Below are 23,401 nucleotides of genomic sequence, written 5' to 3' on the forward strand. Positions count from 1 at the left end.
GCACCCTTAGGTCTTCCTAGAGTGGAAATGGGGAGCTGGGTGGGAGGCAGGGCCCTTCTCAGCAGGCCAGGTCCCTCCACAGCCACCCATCCACCCTGTGGGCACTTAGCCGGGTGGCCACCGTCCTAAGGGGACAGTAGGCAGGCAGCTCGTCTCTCTCTGGGGATGGCTGCCCAGCCACATGTGGCTGCTGTTTCCTGCCACCTTGTGAGCGTGGGCCCTGGCTTCTGACTCCAGCCAGGTGCAGAGCGGCATGCTAGCTCGTGTCTGCCACCCAACGCCGCATCAGGACCAGAGGGGCTGGAGGGGCCTGGGGAACAGCGGCCCCGGCATATGGGGACCCCCATTTTCTGAGCTCCATGACCGAATCCTCTGTGATCTTCCTACAGCAAGGTCAGCTTCTTCCCTCCCACTCACAGTCACCAGGTGGTGTCCCGGGTACATGCACCCCCTTCCTGAAAGGGCTAACAAAGTCTGGTTCTTTATCCACAGGGGAGTCACCGGCATTGCCCCTTCTGTTTCCCTGTGGAACCGTCAAAGGAGAAATCCTGCCGAAAATGCTCAAGGATAGAGGTGACGACTGTGCATTGGCTTGTGGGCACAGCCCCCCACTCTGCCCTCTCAGGGCTGCCGGGAGCCTTTGCGGTCCGCGTTCGGGGTTGGCTCCGTGTGGAGCCCCCAGGGGAGGGTGGGCCACCCCTTATGGTCATCTTTGGTGTGGGGTGCAGGCTGCTGTCCTGACCGTAGCTCGGAGCCCACAGGGTGTCACAGCCTTTGCCAAGAGTATGGTAGTGCTGGTGCAGACGGACCCTGGGGCAGGTCCCCCTACAGAGGACAGTCTCAGGAGAGAGCCCAGTGTTCACAGTGGAACAAAGCCTGTTTTCTGCTTTTGATTGTGCCCAGGGATCCCCATGGAGAGCATAACTGTCTATCAGAAGATCCCACACCCAGGAATCCAAGTGAACCTCAACAGCTACTATTCTAAGCAGGTGGGTGGTGCTTGCAGGGAGAGCTCGAGGTGGGGGGGGGGGTGGTGGCTGGAGGGGGCAGGCACCTGAGTGATGGAGGCCTGGGGACAAGAGGCCCAAACCCACCATCCCCAGTTGCACGACTTCCCAAGGCTCCATCTCTGTATATATGAAATGGGAACAGATCCCTCCTGTAAGGTTTCTAGAAGGATGAAAGGAGATAATATGCATAAAGCCCTGTGGATTCCACCCCAGACCTAGTGGGCCTGGGCAGCTAGGGGCCCTCATGCGACTGTCCATCGTGTGGGGCACCGGGGGAGCCGCAGGGGCAGACGCTGGGAGGGGAGGCAGGGCCCGTACTGGGAAGGCCCACAGTGCCCACTGAGGGTCTGCACTGAATTTGGGAAGCCACAGGGGCCTCTGGAAGCGTCAGGCAGGATGGTGGGTGGTGCCTGTTCTAAGCTTTTCCACATCTGTCCTCAGTGGGCTGCCTAGCCTCCCTCTCCCAGGACAGGCTTCCGAATGGCCTGCTGGCTCTGGACATCCCGTTAGTGCAGACCGAAACAGAAAGGCTGTGCAGCCAGTGCCTCTTCTGTCTCCTGAGAAGGGATGCAGAGCCGACAGGGAGCAGGCCTGGACTGCCGTCTCACTCATCAGGGCCACTCTGGCCGTGTGAGCTCGTGGAATCGTCTGCTCGGCCGGGCATGGGGGTCCACAGTTGCCATGTCCTCTGCCAGACAGACCGACCTGTGGGCCAGCAGAGTGATGAGGAGCAGCACCCAGCTTCCCCAGAGGCACCCTGCCCTCTAAATGGAGCCTCACCTGAACTTGGCTTTGGCCTAGGGAGCAGAGGCGGCCACGTCCACCAGGAGCCCTCCTGCTGTGACTGTGTGGGGGCTGCCTCCTGGGGCTCCAGGGCTGATGGCACCTGGCTAGAACCACCAGGGGAACGTTCTCTCTTCTTGGCCTGTGCCGACAGACTGGTCTTGTGCTCTCCCTGCAGGGCGTTCCGGCCAGCATCACGTTCTTCAGTCCCTCCGGCCTTATGTACAGCCTCAAGCACATTCAAGAGTTATCTGGTGACAGCATCGATCGAATTAAGGTGAGGTATTCAGTGGGCTTTTGGTCTTTTCAGATTTTTTAAAATTCTTGCCAATTGTCCTAGAGTTGCCGTGTAAAGTCAGAGCACTCCTGACCTAGCAGACAGCATGATGTCCCTGGAATGGCCGGGCTCTAGAACTCTCTAGCATCCCTTCCTGGCTGGTGCTCTTGGACAAGTTACTTAATCTCTCTGAGCCTGTTTCTTCATTTGTACCATGAGGATGATGATTCCTCTGTGGCCTTTAGAGACACACAGTCATACCTTATCTGCGGGGGATAAGCCCTGCAGATAAGGGCTGAAGTTACTTAATCTCTCTGAGCCTGTTTCTTCATTTGTACCATGAGGATGATGATTCCTCTGTGGCCTTTAGAGACACACAGTCATACCTTATCTGCGGGGGATAAGCCCTGCAGATAAGGGCTGAAACCACAGCCACTACCCAGTCCCGACGGGGTGTGTTCTTTCCTACACATACATCCCTGTGATGAAGTTTAATTTCTACATTAGGCCCCGTCCGAGATTAACCACCACTAACAATAAAGCCGTTACAGCAGTGTCTTGTGATCACGGTAACGTGATCTCTCAGGACGCCTTGCTGTGGTGCACGCACCGTCTTCCTCCCGAGATGTGAGATGGGAACATGTCTCTGTGACGAGACAAGGGGAAGGATTGATGGAGGCCAGTGACGCAGCGTGAGGCTGAGCTGGACTGCAGTTGACTGCGGGGAACTGGCGGTGTGGACAGTGAAACCGCGAGTAAGGGGGCGGGGGCTGCTCAGGGAGCTGCAGTCGAGGGGGCTGCTGTCTGTGGTCTTCTCCGACAGAGGAGTCTCAGGACCGGATGAGAATTCGGGCCAGTCCTTGGCCAGAACCTGGCATGTCCTTTCCCTGGTTTCCCATTGAAACGTCTTGGCTTTATCTATTCTAAAAGCCATTCCCTCTTTTCATGTCTTTTAATTCAAAAGTTTGACATTCCCACTTGTGTGGGACCCCATTTGCTGGGCGTCTACAAGTAACGACAAGGCTTCTGGGGCCTGTGACAGGAAAGCTCCTGAAGTGGCTGCAGTGGGACGGAGGAGAGGGCGGACAGGCCACCAGCACGCACGTCCTCATACACAATGAGTGCCCTTGCTTTACTCCCGGTGCGTCTCACGACCTGCGGACTCAGCGCCGGCTCCCGGTTCTGCAGGGGGTACTGGGCCCAGAGCAGTTGTGTGTCTTGCCCTGTGTCTCACGGGAGGAAGGGATTTGAACCCAGGAAGACAAGTGCCATGTTGTTAGCCGTGGTGACACCTGAGCCATGGCCAGCTGATGGAACATTTCTGGGCAGTCTTTTGTAGAATGCGCCCACCGGTCCAGTGGCAGGAATCAGGCAAAACTGGGACCACTGTCCTGACCACAGGGGAAGCAGCTCAGGCCCAGAGAGGTTAAATGACGGGAGAGGAGACGCTCAGGGTTGGAAGGATTGAGAAGATTAGAACCTGACGTGCAGGCAGTTAGTGACCGGCCCACAGTCCGCCCTTTCCTCCCTGGAGGCTGGGAGAAACCAGGGTGGTGGGCTGCCCCCAGTTCTCGCCGCTGTGACGGGCCCAGCAGCCTGGTAACCGTGGTCTCCACGGAGCTGCTCTCTGGGCTCTCAGGACTGCCTTCCTCTGCTTATCAGCGTGGTGCTTTCAAGGCTCCCCCGGGCTGTGGCCTGTCGGGATTTTGCTTCTTTTTGTGGCCATGGAGAGTCTGCGCTGGGGCCACAGCACCACATTTTCAGCCGCTCCTCGGTGGCGCTGGGTCCGCTCCTGGGCAGGCAGGAGTGATGCTGGGCACCAGACTACAGTTTTGAAGCGGACGCGTGTTTCCATTTCTCTTGAGCATGAACTAAGGAGGGGAATTGCTGGGCCGCACGGTCCACTTTAGGTCTAACTTTGGTAATTTTGAAGAATCGGTGTCTTCCCGAGCGGCTATAGCTCTCCACTTCCGCACCAGCCGTGTGGGAAGGTTCCGGTTCCTCCGTGTCCTTCGCAGAACTTGTCATCTTTGTCTTCACGCTCAGAGCCGTCCTGGCGGCCGGGGGGGGGGGGGGGGTAGTTTTCCTACGACCCACGACGCCGAGCAGCTGTCCCCGCGTGTGCCGGCCGTTCTGTTTGTCCTTGGGACAAGCGTCTGTTCACATCCTTGCCATGTGTCTGTGGCTGGTGCTGCTGGGCTGGGCGAGTTCTTGGTTCCTGGATGCAGGCTCCCTCACGATGTGCAGAAATTTCCCCATCCCCTGAGTTGTCTTTTCCCCTCTGTGATGGTGTCCTCAGAAGCAGGACAGTTTTTCCATTTTGGTAAAGACGCACTTACGTGGCTTTCCCTTTGCTACTTGGGCCGTGAGCGGCGGAGCTAATCCCAGGCATGAAGACTCGCCCTGTGTCCCTTCTGTGTTGATGGTCTCCGCTCTCACACTTAGGTCTGGGAGCCACTTCGAATTCACGAGTGTGTCTGCTGTGAGGTGGGGCCCAGTGCCATCTTTTCCTCAGGGAGTTTCTCGAGGAACAGCTGCATCATGAGGTGGAGCCGGGGGAGGGGAGCTTGGGCTTCCGGGGGCAGCAGCCTCTGTCCTGTGGCTCTGACATGCCCCAGAAAGTGTCCTGAGATTGTTCCCTGCGCCACAGCTGGCCCCGGGAGGGAGGACGGAAGGGGGCGCCGGGTAAGGGCCACCATCGTCCCAGACCTTCCCCCGGGCAGGGGTGCGTGCACCCAGGGTTGGGGTGGGGTGACGTGCGTGCTCTCCCCGCCAGAGCAACAGGCCTTACTTCCCCCGTGCTAGCCTACCATGCAAGGGCAGCTGTACCCCTTCTATAGGTGAGGAAACAGGGCCAGAGGGGCTATGTGACCTGTGAGGACACCTGGGCAAGGGCCGGGGTCATCACAACGGAAAACCACATTCAGCCCCAAGCGAGGCTCTGCAGGGGACCATCAAACACATGATGTTCAGGGAGAGAGGAGTCCCGCTGACACGGCTCAGGCCACCAAGAGTCTCACTCGGAGTAACTGTGTTCCCCCGCCGAGCGCTCGTCGGTGGCGGGCCCTGGCCAGGTGCTTGCTTGCACCGGCCTCTCGTGATCCTCGCAGCGGCCCCTGGGGAAGGCTGTTACCCTATTTTACAGATGAAGGGACAGAGGCCCAGAGGCGGCAGGTCACTTGCTAGGGCCATGGTGCTGCAGGGCTAGGATAGTAACCTGACCCTCCGCTGCTGAATTTTCCTGGGGTGGGGGGGTGCGTGGGGGGTGCAGCCGGGGCCCTGCCACGCCCGGAGCACCTCTCACACTTCACTCTCTGCTCCACGTGCCCCCCCCACCAGGGCAGAACCGTGGGCCGCTAAGGCTTGTGGAGAGGCGGCCAAGATGGTAGGAGGGAGGCCCCACGTGAGCCCCAGCGACCCGACTGGCCCCAGGCCCCGCCCCACTGTCCTCCTGGCCCCACAGGTGCGCTGAAGCTCCCCCTCTTTCCCCCCACAGTTTGCCGCCATCGGCCCCAGCACAGCCCGTGCGCTGACCGCCCAGGGCCTGCGTGTGAGCTGCATGGCTGAGAGCCCCACGCCGCTGGCCCTGGCCAAGGGTCTCCAGGTGGCCCTTCAGGCCCCCAGCTGCTGAGACGGTGACCATTCCCGCTGCGCTGCTGTCCCCGGCCCAGGGCACCGTGCTGCTGCTGCAGGGAAGCGGTGAGCCTTTGGCAGGGCCTCCACGCCTCAGCTTCGTGCCTCCTCAGGGCCCCTGGGGCTGGCGAGAGCTCCTCCGGCAGAGGCAAGAAAACCAAATAAACCGCCTGGCTCCCAGCGCCGACTGTGTTGTCCCTCGCTGCGTGTGGTTTTGCACACAGAGCCGTGTCTGCGGGGGAAACAGATGCGCCCACGTTCCGAGAGCCGCCAGAGCCGGCAGGAACGAGAACATCTGTGTAGGAAGCAGCTCCGTTCATCTTAGAGAAGGGACCGAAAGTTCCTGCCTGTGCGCTGTGGGCAGTTGCTGTGCCGATAAGGAGAGACCATCTTCCCTCCCGAGCTGAAATGCAGCTGAGGCCAGGCAGGGCCTCTGCGGGACGGGGAGGTGGGTTTACACAGAAGGCCTTTGTCTGCAAGGTGCCAGGCCTGCGGACAGGCTTGGGGACTCTGCCCACAAACTTTATTTCCACTTTTAAAATCTTGGCCTGGAACCTGAGCTGGGTAGACTGCAACCCGTGTCTGTCCATTCGGTTACGTGAGCTGGTGGGAGGAAGGAGGGGTGTCTGACCTGGCGGGTGTGTCATGCTGGCAATCCTGCCTTCTTCTTATTCCCCTTAACGATCTGAGGCGGGACGCCACTATGACTCCTGTGTCTCTGAGGAAGAACCTGAGACTCACGGCATTAAATGCCTTGCTTAGGGTCACCCAGCGAGTGAGTGACCAGCCAGGATGCTCTGCAAGGGACTTGGGGACGTAAAGCACAGAGGCGCAGACTGATGGCACTCCGGAGCTGCCTCACCCCCACATGACCTCGCAGAAAAGTGAGGACCTGGTGATAATTAGTGGTGTGACCTGAGCGGAAGTTCGGCGGGTACCGTGATGACCCCATACTTTTTGTCTGCGGTCCTGTTTCTGAGGGCAGGTCAGAATCCATCCCACTGCTTCTTTCTGATCTGAAAGTCAGGTCTGGATCAATGGGGTGTGTTTAGAATCACTGCTGCTCCCAGGGAGCCTTTTTCTGCTGGAGTCCCCTTTTCTGAGCCTGGGGAAGCCCCATGCCCCAAGCAGCCCACGCTGAGGTGGGTGCTGCCACCAAGCAGTGCCCACCAGGCCAGGCTGCTACAGCAGCATCTAGAGGCCAGCCTCAGGACAGAATGTCGGCACCGGGACCAGAGATGGCTACACGACCCTCAGCGTCCAAGGGCTACAGTGGGTGCTGCTGTGTGAGGAGGGACATGCAGCTGTGCCACCCTGGGTGGTCGTGTGGGGCCGACGGGACCGGGGCTTGTGGAGGCGGTCCCCTGACCATGTGCCTGCAGGTCAGAGCCCTGCCGGATTGCTCCCGATTATATCCCCACACTTTCGCTCTGCCTCTGACCCACCTGTTGCCCGCTGTCCCCTGTGTGCACATAGCCCCCGACTGCCATCACCCCTACACAGGAGGCCCCACTGAGGTGTCCCCTGGGTGAGGACAGGAACCAGCCCTCCCACAGTGGACAGGGCCTGGGCTGCTTTGCAGGGACAGGGAGTAAGTGCAGTGTCCTGAGGGTTTGGGAAGCTTGGGCTGGGGGAGCATGAAGGCCAGGAGGAGGGGGTGGAGTGGAACTCTCAGAGCCCCCGTCTCCCTGACACCAGGGGGGTCACTCCTGCCTTCTGAGCTGCAGTCTGCCCACCTGTCAAGAGCAGATGAGCTACTGCCTCCAAGAGGTGTGCCCTGCAGCTCAGAAAACTACATCTAGAGCTCCCCAAAGCTGCCTTCAGATCTGCATGGAGAGCTTATGCTGATGGGTAGTAAGCAGTGTGTAGCATATTGTCATACACAAACAATACTGCGCAGCATTTACTGCTCTGAGCTGAGAGGTCTGTCTGGCGGAAAGCGTTGCCGGAATGGCAAAGGCGATGTTGGGGTCATGGCCCCGACACCTAATGAGTTCTGAGTACCTGGGGATCAGAGACAGCATAGCGTTTGCCCTGGAGGGGCCTGCAAACATCCAGAGAGAACAAAGTCAGGAGGCAGCTGAGTTCCACATAAAGAGCCTGTATTTCACACAACAGGCCTGTGGCCTGGAGATAGGGGGGCAGGCCACCTCTCTTTGGACAGTTGCCAGAGCACCGCTCTCTGAGGTTCTGTCGCTGGGAGCCTTACCGCAGGGAGCTGGAGACAGCAGAGTCTCGGGTTGGCCTTCTTCCAAACCAAGTCACCTGCCTTTTGTGTCGATGCCATCGATAGTCATATGTCCCTTTGGAGATTGTATAGTAAGCATTAGATTTGATTTTTCTTTCTTTTAAAGTAGGCTCCAAACCCAGCATGGAGCCCAGCACGGGGCTCGAACCCATGATTGAGACCTGAGCTGAGATCAAGATCGGTCACTTCACTGAATGAGCCACTCAGGTGCCCCCAGAATTCTTTTTTTTAAGCTCATTTCTTACAGCTGCCTGGAGGTTCTCAGCTGGGCAGATCTCGCTACTGACTGTACACACCTCTCCGCCCTCCTCCCTTTCCTACTCACTTCAGTGTCCTGAACACTTTGCAGCAAAGACAGAGGACGCAGCAAATCAGCAACCATGCGATAAGCAGTAAGCCGCAGCCAATGGCAATCATAACCTCCACGTCAGTGGCCATCGTCAAAGCGTCTCACACACCTGCGCAGAGAAGTGCGGGCGGGCAGTGACTGCGGTCTCCTTCCCCCCGGCCCCCTCGCGACCTCGGCACACGTCCTTCTGTGGGGAAGCAGGAGCCCCAAACCACAGAGCCTTCCACGTGTAAGTGTGTGTGACTGCGCCCGGGGAGGCCTGGGGGCCAAGGCTGGCCATGGGGAAAGGGGATTTCTTCGCAGGTGGAGAGTGAGTGAAATGCAAAGTCCAGAGTGAAGGAAATCAGAAGATCAGGGAGTGGGAAGACTTTTTCTCTCATTCACGGGCAGAAATGTGTGGCTGTAAGTCACGCCCAGGCCTGCCCTTGCACAGGTGGTTTCCAAAAACTTGGGCCTTTGAGATCAATCCATAGTCAGAGGCAGAACTCATCCCTGACTGTGTATCAGGCTCAGAAATCTCCCATGGGAATAATTAAGGGAAAGTCTCTTTCAAAATGTTATGCTGTGTGAAGCTGAGAATATGCAACCCCATATTGTACAGACATGTACTTCAGGGGGGCAAAAAGTCTCAGTCCTTCCACTGACAACTGGATCATGCCATCTCAGCATTTAAGAAGATTCTAGAAGCTTCCAGCCAAATCCTTCCCCAAGCTCAGATGAGGAGTGCCCTGCACAGACCAGGAACCAGCTTCTCTAGGAGCCCCTGTACCTCCTGTCTGTACTGTAGACCACCTGCTTTTCTCTGCCATTTTTTCTCCTAAATCTGATTTCCTTAAAATCCAATTTACCTGGAATAAGCAATTTAAACAGTAGGAACCTTGTGACACCGGTCAGGCTACTCAGAGGCTTTGAAATAATCAGGAGAAGAATGTTCCAAGAGAAGGGTAGACAATCCCTGGGTCCAGGTGCCTGAGCCAGTTAGCCCTGGGCCAACCGCAAAACACAGCAGAAAAGACCAATGTTAGGGAACAAGACCCTTCCGTCATAAAGCCCTAGCGGGTCCCCCTGCCATCTTTACAGAGAGCTGCCATGCACGTTTAAAGACCTGACTTTGAGAAGCGCCGTCTTCTGCCAGAGGTCGCAGGATGGACAGGCCCTGACTTGGTCTTTCAGACCCAGCAGAACTCAGGCTGTGTGACATCAACCCTCAAGACACCAGCACTCAACCACAGAGTTCTCAATTCTGCTCCGTGTTCGGAACGTTAGCCTCCCAGGAAAGATTGTGCCTAGGTGGCATCTTGAATAATTTTGTTCTAAATCTTGCACCTGTGAAGGTTTTGGTTTCCCCAAGAGAAAACATTTAGGATTATCTTCTAATCGAAACACAGTTTCAGGGGCACCACAGCAACTCAGTCGGTTAAGTGTGTGCCTTTGGCTTAGGTCATGATCCCAGGGTCTTGGGATGGAGCCCTACGTCGGGCTCCCTGCTCAGCGGCAAGCCTGCTTCTTCCACTCCCACTACCCCTCTCCCCTGCTCGTCCTCTCTTCTCTCTTTCTCTCAAATAAAATCTTTAAAAAAAAAACAAAACACAAAACAGTTTGAGATTCCAATTAAAAAAAACAAAACAGACAACCCAATCATGTGGAAGGTGAATACGACCCTTAAACCTAAAAGTTGTACTTGGCTTTGGCCACACGGTGCAATAATTCTCTGTGGCCATTTCAGATGTACATGTCCGTTGACATGCATGCATACGTGAAGTGTGTTGCTAAATGCAGCTGACACATACACACTGTCATGATTGACACCTTTCAGAGTGCTTATATATATTATATATGTAAATGACACATGTCTATGACAGGTAGGACACAGGGCACAGTGGGAAGAAACTCAAGTAGGGCACCGGTTGTAGCCCGGCCCCTTTGGCCACACGGTGCAGAGAGCCTGCAAAGCCGACTCTGTGAGATGAGGGATGAGCTTCCCGGGCCTCTCACAGGAGTCCAGGTACACAAGCTGAGCAGGTCCAGTGGGCACGTGTAGGGACCAGCAGCCCCCCAGCACTGGGGCCAGCCCCTCTCTGGCTCTATGTAAATGTCGGGTGCCACGGTCACGTGGGAAGTACCACTGGGAGTCACTCGTGCTTCTCATCTTCATTTGGTTCTACAGAAAGTATTCAGGATGTCCCTTACAATCAAAAGCTAATTTAAAATGTGGGGGGCATCTGCCTTCAGCCCAGATCTGGTCCCAGGGTCCTGGGATCGAGCCCCACATCGGGTTCCCTGTGCCCCTGCTTGTGTGGCCCCCTCTCACTATGTCTCTCTGTCAAATAAATAAAATCTTAAAAGTAAATAAATAAAATGCAATGAAAGAGGCTGGAGTTGAAAATGTGAACTCTGCCTGGGTGCGCGTGATCCTGTCAGATGCTGTTGCTCAGTTTAAGGCATGATGATGGTGGTGTGCTTTGCTCTTTTTCCCCAACAGTCTATCCTGCAGAGACCCATACGGACATATTTATGCACAGGATTATATCGGATGCCTGGGGCTTGCTTCTGCAGCAGATGCGAGGCTAACGATGAGAAAATACATGAGCCACACCTGTCTCCTGACAGCAGCTGGCTAGGTGTCCTCTCCTGCCACAGCCCCAGGAGTGACCACGGAGCGCTCCCAGCTAGTGGCGCTGGTTTGGGAGCTAGGAAAGCACATCCACAGGAGACACAGTTGGGGGTGGGCGGTCTGTGGGTCTGCGGACACAGCTGAATGTGAGCGACCCTGCGGGGGGAAGGTCACCTAAAAGATGTGACTGCCGATTGTCCCGTGAGCTGGACTCGGGCATGCCACGCCAATGCTCCTCACCCACTCCCAGTGCTTGGAACGTGGGTTCCATTCGGCTTGCCTTTCCCACTCCCAGATGCTGTTCTAAGGACACAGCTTTGAAAGGTGATGTGGTGTCGAAAACACGTGCAGAGTTTATGGGACTGAGCCCAGATAGGGCCTCCTGATGAACCTCCAAGATCTGGCAGATGGTTGCAGGGACCCATTACACCTGGACAGCCCTGGGAGGGTTGCAACCCCATAGGCTCCCCACTCCAAAGTCATGCCTCCCTAACCCCACTCGTTCCTGTGTCCCCACCTGGTACGGGGCCGGCCCCAGATGTCTCTGAGCTGACAGGAACTGAGTGGGGCTGTGCAGCTGGCCTGATGAGCAGCCCAGTTCCTTGTGAGTGCAACACCCTGCTGTCACTGGGGCCGGCCTTGTCACTGCAGCATCGGTGTGAGGCCAAACGCCTGCTCCAGGGACATCACTAGGAATGGATCCCCCTGCGTCACAGCCTGGTACGGTGCCCTGTCCAGAAACCCAATATTCTAGAGACCCCTGAGGGATCTTAGGCTACAGGGCCATCAGGCCAACCTGGCACAGAAGGGCTGCTAGGGCACGCTGGAGGGACTGCAGTCTACACCTGCCTCGGGGCTGCACCCCCTTTTATCCATCTCCCACAGAGCAGCTGGGAGGATTCTTTTAAGTTTATGTATTTACTTAAGTAATCTCTACACCCAACGTGGGATTTGAATTCACAACCCCAAGATCAAGGGTCTCCTGCTCCTCTGCTAATCCAGCCAGGCGCCCCAGGTGGATTCTTTAAATAATGAAGCAATAAAGTCACTCTCCTGCTCAAAAGATCCCCAGCGAACTTCAGGTAGAAACCAAATTATCTGACCTCCAGGTCCTTCATCATCTTCCCGTCCACCCTCGTTTCCGTCCTCACATCCCTCCTCCCGCCGCCTCACTGACATCCACCACACTGCCCTGTTATTCTGCAAGGGTTGGCTCCTGCCTCAGGGCCTTTGCACTTTTCTTTTCCTTTGCCCACACCACCCACGAATCCCAATCACATGTGACATTGTCCCTATTACTTTTCTTTCATTGCTTACATTTCATCTTTGCGATAGTTCTTTCCTAGACCCCTAATATCAACTGCCCACCTCTAAGGCACTCACTTTCCTGATCTGCATTCTTAGTTCCTGTCACCATTTTAATTTTTCATTCATTGGCTTGTTTATTGTCTGTCTCTTCCGCTTAATAGAAGTTCCATGCGGGCAAAGAGTGAGTGCATCGTGTTCATTTCCATATCCCCTGTCCCTAGAAGAGTAAGGAGCATTCGATGAACGAATGAGTAAAGGACAGCCCGCACACCTGCACCCTTGCTGTTGTCCGACCCGTGACACTGGCATTCCAGGCTCTCACCCGTAGCCATAGTGCCTGGAGGGCCTTACGCTCTTCCCCCAGGCTCTCTAGACATGACCAGTTACAACTCCCAGGCAGCTGAGCTAATGTTTTCTTCCTCTTTCCTTCCTCCAGTAGACTCCTTCAAGAGGGGGAACAGAGGGCAGTTCTAGAACCTCAGGTGATTCTAGTTCATCCTCGTGTAAAAAGGCCTTGGCCCACAGACTGGGACAGCACACAGCCATTAACTAGGACTGCAAACACCTATATTCATGAACACAGAAAGGCGCCCATGACCTTCCCTGGAGTTTAGGGGAACAGCATAGAGAACACGATGCATATAAAATCATCTGAATACAAATCCTTCACTGCGCATGTACACCACACATGTACCTGTGAGAATGTTCCCCGAAATGTCACCATGAGGATCACACGATTTCCTCTTGAATTTACTGTTGCCTAGCCTGATTATTCCTTTTATAAAAATTAGCAAGAACAACAAGAGCCGATCAGAGCAACAAAGCATCCCCAGCCGCAGCTAACCAAGAAGGAAAATGGACGCCAGCTACGAGCCAGCGCATGGTACAGCCGCGGGTGCCCTGGGCCCAGCAGGCTGCCGGGGGCGAGGCCCCGCGCCTCTGCGACCAGGGCCGGCGGGTGCTCGGCGGCCGGTCCCCGGCCCACGCGGCAGCAGCTCGCCCACGGCCCGTCACCGCAGAAACAGCATCGGCAGGCGGCTGCCAGGTCGGCACGTAATGACCCGAGGAGGCCGCAAACATTCTCACCCCAACGAGAAGCGTGCTCCTGGGGTCTTCAAAGGGCGGCGCGTCCAGGGCCGGCCGGGCCTCCTGGTGGGCAAACTTCGGGCCTGGGCGGGAAGCCTCGCCGGCGCGCGTCTCCCCGGGGCCGCTTATAAAAGCGCCGGGGGGCCGGCGCCTCAGGAGGGAGACGCGTGGCGGAGGCGGGAGCTCGGCCGGGGCCATGCTGGCCGCCTCCGCCGTCCGCCGGGCCCTGCTGCTCTGCTGGCTCGCGGCCCCCGGGCCAGCCCGGCCCGAGCCACTTTTCCACAGCCGGGACCGCTCGGACCTGGAGCCCGCCCCGCTGCGCCGCGCCCAGCCCATCGCGGACCCCCTCACTGCGCAGGTAGGAGCAGCCCCGGCAGCCCCCACACTCACGGGCGCGTGCACACCACACGCGGACACGCGCACGCAGGCCTGTGCACGCCCCTGGCAGGCAGCACATCCGTACGCGCACACGCGGACTCGTGCACACCGCAGGCGGGCACCTGCACACACAGACACGCGCACATGCAGGCCAGGGCACAGGCGGACACACACAGGCACACGCGCAGGAGCACACGCGCACACGCAGGCACGTACGCAGGAGCACACGCGCACGCGCAGGCACGTGCGCAGGAGCACACGCGCACGCGCAGGCACGTGCGCAGGAGCACACGCGCACGCGCAGGCACGTGCGCAGCCACACCGCCTCAGGCGAGGGCCTCCCACAGACAACCGGAGACCACGGACTGGAAATGCTGCCCCACACGGGCAACCACCCCCGCGAACACAGACGTGCACGGGGACACACGGGCCTCGCGCGTCCTGTCTCCCCCACGTCCTGCCGCTCAGTCCGCCCCCCGCCCCGCGGTCGGTACTTCTCTTCCCGCAGCGATTCCTGTCCAAGTACGGCTGGGCCGACGCGCCGCCCTCGGGCCCCCGGGCCACCGACCTGGCCGAGGCCGTGCGCAGGTTCCAGAAGGTCAACGCGCTGCCGGCGAGCGGGCGGCTGGACGCGGTCACGCTGGCGGCCATGAACAGGCCGCGCTGCGGCGTCCCCGACACGCGGCTCCTGTCGCGCCCGCCGCCCCCCGCCCGGCCCAAGCGCTCCCTACGGCCGCGGCCACCGCAGCCCGAGGTCGCCACGCCCCGCGGGGGGCCCCGGGCCTTCGCCAAGAGGACGCTGACCTGGCGGCTGCTGGGGGAGGGCGCCAGCGGGCAGCTGGCCATGGACGAGCAGAGGCACATCCTCAGACTGGCCTTCCGCATGTGGAGCGAGGTGATGCCGCTGGACTTCCGCGAGGACCTCGCCTCCCCCGGGGCCGCTGTGGACATAAAGCTGGGCTTCGGGCGAGGTGAGAAGGGCCGAGACGCTCCAGGCGGGCTGTGTCCCTATGGCCTTCCCCGCGGCCGGAGGCGCGGCCCGGTTCGCACAGGGAGCCCAGGGGGGGCCAACAGGCCGACTGGGGATCCCCCCCACCCCCCGACTTGGGCCACCTGCAGAGCCTCCTGGGGTGTCCGAGGTGGCACGTGCCAGGGGTAAGCGCACCGGCAAACCCTCGGTGCTGCTTTATTACAACTCACTGGGAAGGGCACGGCCTGCCTGCCTCAGCGATTTAGGGGTGGTGACGTGGGGACATTGGTGCGGATCCCTGTGCTTGTCCCTGAGCAAGTCAGCCAAATGAGCACTGCTGCAGAGAGCTCCAGTGCCCAGCAGGGCAGGGGCGCCCCCTCCCTGCCACTCCTGGGGAGAACTAGCCAGTGGTGGTCTGGGGGCCCCCACCAGCAGGCCCACCACCGCCTAGCTGGATGGGTTTGGACAGTATAACTTCTCTGCAGCCCCCTGGGAGCTAGGGATGCTGGTGTGCTGCGAGCGTAGCTGAAAACCGTACACAGGGGACGGACCTGACCATCGGGCAGCATCTCCTTCATGTCCTGTCCAGTCAGCTGGGAGGATCCAGCTCAGATCTTGTCTCCTCCCTAAGCATTCGGAGGGCACCCCCGCCTCCCCTCCGCCGGGGAGGTTTGTTGGGCAGCTGTTTCCAAGTGTTTAGACTCGACACCAGCCTGTTGCAGGAGTCCGGAGCTGTTGCTTCCGCTCCTGGACTTCGAGCCCCTGGAGGCCACAAAGACTCCTGTGTCCATGCTCCCTCTCCCCTGGCCAGGCCGGCACCTGGGCTGTCCTCGGGTTTTTGATGGCAGCGGGCAGGAGTTTGCACATGCCTGGCGCCTGGGCGACATCCACTTCGATGACGACGAGCACTTCACACCTCCAAGCAGTGACGTGGGCATCAGCCTTCTCAAAGTAAGCGGTCTGCAGCTGCTCCGAGCAGCCGGGCAAAGGGTGTGCAGCACGGCGGGAGTGCAGGACGCCAGGCCTTCTCGGGGGAAGTGTCCCCAGCCTTCTGAGAAAGCTCCCCGATTCTCCCCACCACTTGCCTTCTCCTTAACATGTGCATCTCCTCCTAAAGCACAGGCCTGCCCCCGGAGTTGGGGGGGCACGTGACAGACACCCAGGCTTGACTCCACACCCGTGATTTGTGTTCCCTCTAGGTGGCCGTCCATGAAATTGGCCACGTACTCGGCCTTCCTCACACCTACAGGCCAGGATCCATAATGCAGCCGAATTACATCCCCCAGGAGCCTGTGTTTGAGTTGGACTGGTCAGACAGAAAAGCAGTTCAAAAGTTGTATGGTAAGACTGTTCTGGAAGGCCATCCACAGAGCTCACAGAGGACATTCAGTATTTCCAAGCATGACAGGACCCCACTCACTCCTGATCGGGAGGCTGCCCCCAAGGAGCACAAAATAGTGCCACTCCGGCCGCACGGGAGGGGAGCTGCCTTCTAGCTCTGTGACGGCAATTCTCTTCTTTCAAGGTGGCCGTGCCCAGACGTGGCCACCAGTGCCGAGCAAAGCTCTCCCATGGATGTTCTCTCTTCCCTGGGCTACGTTATGTCTCTGGGAGGAAGGAGGGGAATATGGCAGCTTCCTAAAGAGCAGTGGGCCACTCAGGCAGTGGCCTCCCACTGGCCCTGCAGGCACTTGGAAGCCCCTGGAAGAAGCTTCCAGTCGTCCCAAGGCAAAGAACAGCAGGAGCCTTGCCAGGATCAGCTTTAATCTCTAATTATAGAGTGCTAAGGGTTCACTGTTTAATAGAAGTGATTAATGACCTAGCGTTGAGGCTGAGGGGAAGAAAGCTACTCTCCCCTTTCCCATTTAGAAGAGAGAGCACCACTGTTTCTGTTCCACTCCAGCCATTCTCTGCGAAGATGCTCTTGGCACATTTGGATAGTGACAATGAGGGCCAGGATGGGTTTCTTTCCTGCAGAGGAAATCTTACTCTTGTGTGTGCCCAGAACTAAACCGCTTGCCTTTAATGATGTCAGATGAGCCATCAAGGGGCATCGGCTATGTATAGGGTGATCACACAGCCAGGATCCAAAACCGGGACCCTCCGGAGAGTCATCTCCTGCACAAAAATTAGCGAGAACGGGCCCTGTGAGCCGACACTGCCTCGGGGCCCCTCCGGCTCCTCCAGCTCCGCCCGGTGGGCCTGCTTCAGGCTTGTGGGGGAGGGTATCTTGCTGTGAGACACGGACAGAAAACTCCAGCTTCGCAGTTGTCTTTGTTTGAGAGACACATGGAAGTAGCGATTGTTGGTTTTTGCAGCAGGTGACAAGTGGCTGGACATTTTCCCCTCAGGTTCATGTGAAGGGTCGTTTGATACCGCATTTGACTGGATTCGCAGAGAGCGAAACCCACAGGGTGCCGTGACGCTGAGGTTCAGCACCTACTTTTTCCGCAACAGCTGGTACTGGCTTTACGAAAACCGAAACAACAGGACGCGCTACGGGGATCCTCTCCAAATCCTCAGGGGCTGGCACGGAATCCCAGCACAGAACATCGACGCTTATGTCCACCTCTGGACGTGGGGGAGGGATGAGCGTTATTTTTTTAAAGGTAAAGGTTCTCATGGACGGCTCTGTTCCTTTTATTCCCCGGATGCACTGGGAACAAACATTTGAACCCCATACCAGGGAGTCATAGCATAACGCACCCGCAAGTCCTCACGTAATTTGTCTGTTCCATCGAACTGGGAGCTCTGTGAGCACAGGGACGGTGTTGTATCCTCGATCTCTGCAAGAAGGCACCCATGCATCAAAGGAACAGATGAGTGAATGAAGGACTGACTGACTGACTGAACGACCAACTGTGCCAGGCTCTGAGGTGATTGCCAAAGACTAATTCTGGAGAGAACAGACCTTAGAAGCGGCCCACTAGAATTATGTGGTGAAGGGAAGGATGAGTGGACAAAGTGGCCACTGCCCCTGGAACCAGATGCTGGAGCCACCCAGAATTCAGGGCTTGCCCTAGCCTTGGAGGACACATAGGACCCCAGGTGCCCCGAAAGGGACACAGGGAATAGCGTGGTGGGGGCGGTACGGATGGGGGATGAGGGGGCAGTGAGACACAGGAGGCCGAAGCAGAGCTTTAGGGTTAGAGAGGGTGAAAACACAGAAGGGAGAGACAGTTGAGCCCATGGAGGTATGACAAGGCCCCCACATGGGATGAGATTAGGTTGGAAAGACCCGGGCAGCCTGAGCACCCAGAGCCTCCATGCTCGGGGGCTGGCTGGACCTCACCCAGCAGACAGTGAGGAATTGTGGTTTCCGAGCAGGGAAGATCTGTATTTTTGTGTTAGGCAGAAACTGAGGTGGGGGCCCCGGTGGTGGTGGTAGTGGGGGGGACACAGAGCAGGCTGGCCAAGGGTCTCCTGCAGCTTCCTCCCTTCACTCATAGATCGCCTTGCTCTGACCTCTGTGCCTGTCACTGAGGTGGGCTGCCTTAGCAAACCAAATACGTGGCATCTAAACATAAACAAGATTCTGCGGTTGCTGGTTTTTTCCCCCTTCCCCAAATGTACGCCCTAGCGGGAAGCTGTGTGCCCTGTCTCTACCCCACTCCCTAGTAATACGACCCTATTGCCTGAAACCACTCAGGACTCCGTGAGGCCAGAGCCCAGCCAGAAGGATGCTGTGTGCAGACTGGGCCGCACAGGAATTTGGTCTTAATTTTCCTGACATCGCACGAAGGAAGAATTGCTTTGGTTCAGTTACATAAAGAAATTACGAGGGTGGACTTCTCTGGTTTAGATCTTACAGAGTTAGAAGCATGGAGTTCCACGCTTGAGGAAGTCCTGGACTAGAACTTAGACTGGCAACATTCAAAGATTCTTAATTATAGAATTAGGTCATTGTGGGGGATTGCTATCATATGGCTGTACTTTATGCTTGGAGCTTTAAAAATACCTTAAAGTTAACTTGCTGTGAATACTTTGAATTCAAAAAAGTCTTCCAGTTAGAGTGAACCGCACCCCCGGCTGGACACACGTCATTCACTGTTCTAAATGGCAAACTTTTGGCCAGGGGTTGGGGGGGGGAGGGAATGAGGGAAAGGGAGCCCACATGGTTGGTGGCTAAGGAAGTTAACTGGCGGTGACGTGGTGTAGGTTGTGAGCACAAAATATTGAACCGGTGGATGTGTTCTATCTTCTGATGACAGTATGTTAATAGTCAGCATTAGGAACTAGTAAGGAGATCTTAGAATAATCCTATGCTGTTTCAGAGCCTGAAATTAGCATCTGGATCTTGAAATGAAAGGGAGCAAAATGACAAGCTTACAAGGACCGTGGGTGGAATCACATGGATAAGAATCTTTGAATGTTGCCAGTCTAAGTTCTAGTCCAGGACTTCCTAAAGTTACCTCCTCATGGCTCTAATTAAATGGTAGTAAGCCATATTAGCATTTTTTGTTTGGTCCTCAGGGAATCAGTACTGGAGATACAACAGTGACAAGGATCAGACCTACACAGAAGATGAACAAGGAAGAAGCTACCCCAAATTGATTTCAGAAGGATTTCCCGGCATCCCAAGTCCCCTGGACACTGCCTTTTATGACCGAAGAAAGCAGTTAATTTACTTCTTCAAAGAGTCCCTCGTAAGTAGGAGGCTTTCCAGCCCCGTGTTGCTTCTTCAGCCCTACTTGGAAATTCAAGTTCTTTGTTCAAAATTGTTCTCAGTTGCCTTAGGCCTCTATGGTCATGGCAGATCCCACCATATGGAGAACGAAGTTCAAGTCCAGAGAATCTAGTGCAAAGCCGTAGATTTACTTACTTCATTCCTAGAAATTAACTTAAAAATCAATGGTTTTCAGAAAAGCCAGCCTTACTCTCTTACTTGCTTTGCAGGTGTTTGCATTTGACGTCAATAGAGATCGAGTACTTGATTCTTACCCGAAGAAGATCACTGAAGTGTTTCCGGGAATACAGCCACGAAACCATCCCTTCAGGAATATAGACTCTGCCTATTACTCCTACGCACACAACTCCGTTTTCTTTTTCAAAGGCAATGCGTATTGGAAAGTAGTTAACGACAAGGACAAACAAAAGCATTCTTGGCTTCCTTCAAATGGCTTATTTCCAAAGCAGTCCATCTCAGAGCGGTGGTTTGACATCTGTGACGTCCATACCTCCACTCTGAACATGTAATGGGAGAAGTAGGCAAATGGAGTCAGAAAATTTCTCGTCTAAGTCTGGTTTCTTTTGCAAAGGAAACCAACCAGATTTTTAGTAACTAAAGTAAATAGGGCTAAAAGCCAATGGAAAAAGCATTACTTGAACTTCTAAAATACTTGATTTAGAAGGGAATTTCTCAGGCAAAAAAAGTAATGCATTGAATAATTTTGCCAATCTTTTAGGAAAGGTTAAAAAAAAAAGAACCCCGAGGAATCCCTGTCTCTCCACCACCCATCCCCGCTGCACCCCGATTTCGTGGGTGGACAAAAATGTAGCGATAGCCATAGGATCCAGTCATGGAAAGGGTACACAGTTCCCTGGGAGCCTTCAGCGGAAAAGGTCACAGATTTCAAGTTGACTGCAGTCCACAGTTCCTGTCACAATAATTTATATTTTTCTAATACGTGACAGTGTATAGGTTTTCCCGTGTATTTCTCTCTTGATCTTCACAAGTCTGGAGAGTCCCAGGGAACCTACAACTGTGCACATTTCTAGTCGAGGAAACTGGAGTTCACAACTGTGTCCTTCTCAGAGTCAGACGTGGTGGCTGCTGGCCCCCCTCACCTCTACACCCCAGCCCAGCATCCAGGCAACCTTCTCTCCATCCCTGCCCTGAAGTTAACTGCAAAACAAGTCATCTCAGTGATCAGGCCACGGGTGGCACAGTTCTCAAGTAACAGCTGAAGACACGAGCACTTTAAGCAGCATGAATTTAAAGTCAGCAGATGACAAAAACATTGAAAAAGCCCTCTCTTCCCCTGTAGGGATGTTCATATTCTTGTTTGGACAAGGGAAGACAGCTACAAGTGGTATCTTCTTGCTTAAAAACAAATACTCCTCTGGACGAAAAGGCTGTTCAGCCAAGGAGAGGCCAGAAAACAGGACAGGGAAGGTCGGCGACATCCCTGACGCTGGCTTGCTTCAAAATCAGATCTTCCCCATGGAGGTGTGTAGATTTAACCCGCAGAGACAGCGGAGTGACCGCTGTCCTGACAGGAGACACGGCTGATTCTGTGCATCGGCTTCATGACTTAGTTAAAACTTTAAATGTCTCAGTAATTTTTGAAAATGGATGCAAATCTTTCCCAAGGAAGTATAAACTAAGTAACAAGGAAGTGGACAGACGGCCAGGGGCCAGCAGGAGCTCTGCAAAGCTGGGACAGGTGTCTACACGCTTACAAGGAACACATGAAAGTCCCAGCACGTGAGAAAGCGCCCCGTAAAAACTCAGCTTCAAACACCTTTCCACGGAGTTCAGATTCCTCCGTAGAGGTGTGGCTGCTGAGCAGAGGGGCTGTGCATGATCTGCCGGGAAAGGGGTCTGCAGATGGCGGAGGAGGTTGGAATGGACCTTGGGGGCCAGGGCAGGCTCTTGTCTACAAAGCCCTCATGCACCAAAGTCCCAACCATCTACCTGACAGGAAAGAGTCGGCTTGATTTCTGTTCCATTTCCTTGAAACGGATTTTAGCAGGACAGGACAAGCACAGCATCGCATGCTGTAGCTCGGAAAAAAATAGAGGCCGTCTGTAGGCCAGGGGACAGGAGCTACGCATCGACAGTGGCAAGTTGTGAGTGTGACTTTCTAGAGAGAACTTAGTAGCACGATTTTATTTTTAATGTTTTAATCTTTCCTTTGTAAAATTCACTCATTAAACCAGTTCAATCAAAGCGAAGAACATAAAATGGAAAAATACAGACATTTTAAATAAATAATTTATTTATTCAAAATAGTTTTCTTACCTTATTCACAGTTTCAAGTTTAAAATGAAAAAAAGGGGGGAGTAGTACCTATTCTTGATCAACTGTCATACAAAGTCAAAGAAGAGCGGATCCTTTCAGAAACATGCATTAAATACAGACACTGGCACAGCGGCCAGTCTCTACCATATCCCGCACCGAAGCTGGAGAAGGACAGGCTTTCTTCTGTGCAGCTGAGGAGGAGACCCTGCAGATGCACAGGACATTGCCTTAACCCATCTGAACCACTAGAGTCATCTGGATAAAAGTTCCCTTGACCAAAGTAACGTCATCCAAAATAATTATTATCTTAAACCCATGTAGCTTAACATACTTCAAAAATGTCTACAAGTGTACCGGCCACCACAGCAAGTCTGCAAACACGGAGGTACCATGTACTTCTCCAAGAAACAAGTGCCAGGAGCTCCAAGTCGGATTCTGGTTGTAGCACTTCCAATGGAGAAATCCAAGAACTCAACCATGACTCGTCTGTCACGGGAAAAGAGCACTCTGAGTCTCCCCTGCCGGGCCTGCTGTAAGTGGATATTTCCCTCATATTTAATGACACGAAGCACCGAGTGGACAAACTTGCCCCCGAGAGCTGAAGGCACTAGAGCATCTCCATGGCCAGGGCCTGGGGCACAAGTCACTGCACCCCGCTGCCGCCGCGAGCGAGCTGGTCCAGCAGATGGACGAGAACGTCGATTCTCTCCAGAAGGGCTGCGTTTTTGTTAGCAGTAGCTCTCAAAAGCTGGGAGTAGATCTGCTTGTTGGTTTTGAGGACTGCGTCATCTTCGGTATTACTGCTGTGTTAAAACAAAAGCAAAGAAGTGAAGTGCACAGGGACGCCTGCCAACAGCTCAAGAAGACTCCAAACCATCCACAGGAACGGCCCGTCACTCTCCACGGGGAAGCAGGTGCTCTAGTTCTGTGCATTTCGTACTCACCTTCTGTATCCACCGTTCACAGGCCTGTGCATGGACACGTACTCCACTACATCCATCAGAACCAACGTTCCTTCTGTTTATGAGTCTCGGAGCACCTCCCGCGCATGGGGAGCGGCTCCCGGCTGCGGACAAGCCAGACCCAGCGCCCCCGCCCTCTCGGCACCACGTTCCACTCAGGTGGGAGCTGGGCTGGGGCGGGGGCGAAGACGCACAAGGAGCCAGAAGGGAACAGCGTGTCAGGTGACACACGCGGTGAAGAGAATCCGGCGGAGCCAGGCAAGGGAGGGCATGGAAAGCTGTCCCCTATGTCGTCCCTTCTCTGCGCTGAGTGTGACCCCCCGAGATCAACCAGCCTGAAAGTGGGGATGCTCTCCGTAGGGCTAGAACTGTACCGGCCGGAAGCCCAGACTCCAGACTTGGGAGTTAGCCCACCTCAACGTATCTACACCGCCCATGAACTTCATGTGAATGACGCCCCTCGGACACAGGGTCCGAGACATACTCAAGAACTGTTCTGACAGACTCAGCTGCTCTGAAAATAGGTCCCCCACAGGACAGAGCAATAGATTATCTTACCAGGAGAAAAGATTACTAATTACATGGCAGTTCACTCTAGCATCCCTTCCCCCACTTTTAAAAAAGATTTTATTTATTTATTTGACAGCAAGAGGCATAGTGAGAGGGAACACAAGCAGGGGGAGTGGGAGGAGAAGCAGGCTTTCCGCTGAGTGGAGAACCCGATGCAGGGCTCGATCCCAGGACCCTGGGACCATGACCTGAGCTGAAGGCAGCTGCTTAATGATTGAGCTACCCAGGCGCCCTTTTTTCCTTTTTTAA

At 55.5% G+C, this 23,401-nt stretch overlaps 3 protein-coding genes and 1 long non-coding RNA gene across 11 annotated transcripts in view; 2 read left to right on the forward strand and 2 right to left on the reverse strand.

Moving 5' to 3' along the window:
• The window catches only part of UROS (uroporphyrinogen III synthase), a 33,422-nt gene extending 24,273 nt beyond the window's left edge, over nt 1-9,149 (forward strand). For 4 of the 7 annotated variants that reach the window (XM_059172875.1, XM_059172876.1, XM_059172873.1 and 1 more), the window contains 5 exons: nt 493-573; nt 904-989; nt 1,972-2,070; nt 4,516-4,616; nt 5,567-5,883. In XM_059172875.1, coding sequence (XP_059028858.1) covers nt 493-573; nt 904-989; nt 1,972-2,070; nt 4,516-4,616; nt 5,567-5,603 — 404 coding nt within the window. In that variant the 3' untranslated portion in view covers nt 5,604-5,883. Of the gene's footprint in view, nt 1-237; nt 383-492; nt 574-903; nt 990-1,971; nt 2,071-4,515; nt 4,617-5,566; nt 5,884-8,300 lie in introns of those variants that run through there. The other 3 variants (XM_059172871.1, XM_059172872.1, XM_059172877.1) reach the window with 3 other exon arrangements.
• Nucleotides 7,610-9,235, reverse strand: LOC131830560 (uncharacterized). The gene is made up of 3 exons (XR_009353218.1): nt 9,149-9,235; nt 8,277-8,409; nt 7,610-8,006 (listed from the first exon to the last, which is right to left on the reverse strand). It is a non-coding gene; the product is annotated as an uncharacterized LOC131830560 (long non-coding RNA).
• Nucleotides 9,236-13,504: 4,269 nt separating this feature from the next.
• MMP21 (matrix metallopeptidase 21) lies at nt 13,505-21,506 on the forward strand. Its single transcript, XM_059172884.1, has 7 exons — nt 13,505-13,666; nt 14,195-14,657; nt 15,468-15,607; nt 15,856-15,997; nt 17,008-17,265; nt 19,130-19,302; nt 19,553-21,506. The coding sequence occupies exons 1-7, from the start codon at nt 13,505-13,507 to the stop codon at nt 19,850-19,852; spliced, it is 1,638 nt and encodes a 545-aa protein (XP_059028867.1). The 3' UTR covers nt 19,853-21,506.
• Nucleotides 21,507-21,575: 69 nt separating this feature from the next.
• The window catches only part of EDRF1 (erythroid differentiation regulatory factor 1), a 42,596-nt gene continuing 40,770 nt past the window's right edge, over nt 21,576-23,401 (reverse strand). For both annotated transcript variants that reach the window (XM_059172879.1, XM_059172878.1), the window contains one exon: nt 21,576-22,423. In XM_059172879.1, the coding sequence (XP_059028862.1) occupies nt 22,264-22,423 (160 nt within the window). In that variant the 3' untranslated portion in view covers nt 21,576-22,263. The remainder of the gene's footprint in view (nt 22,424-23,401) is intronic.

Source organism: Mustela lutreola, chromosome 4 (assembly GCF_030435805.1).
Source record: "Mustela lutreola isolate mMusLut2 chromosome 4, mMusLut2.pri, whole genome shotgun sequence".
Lineage (NCBI taxonomy): Eukaryota > Metazoa > Chordata > Mammalia > Carnivora > Mustelidae > Mustela > Mustela lutreola.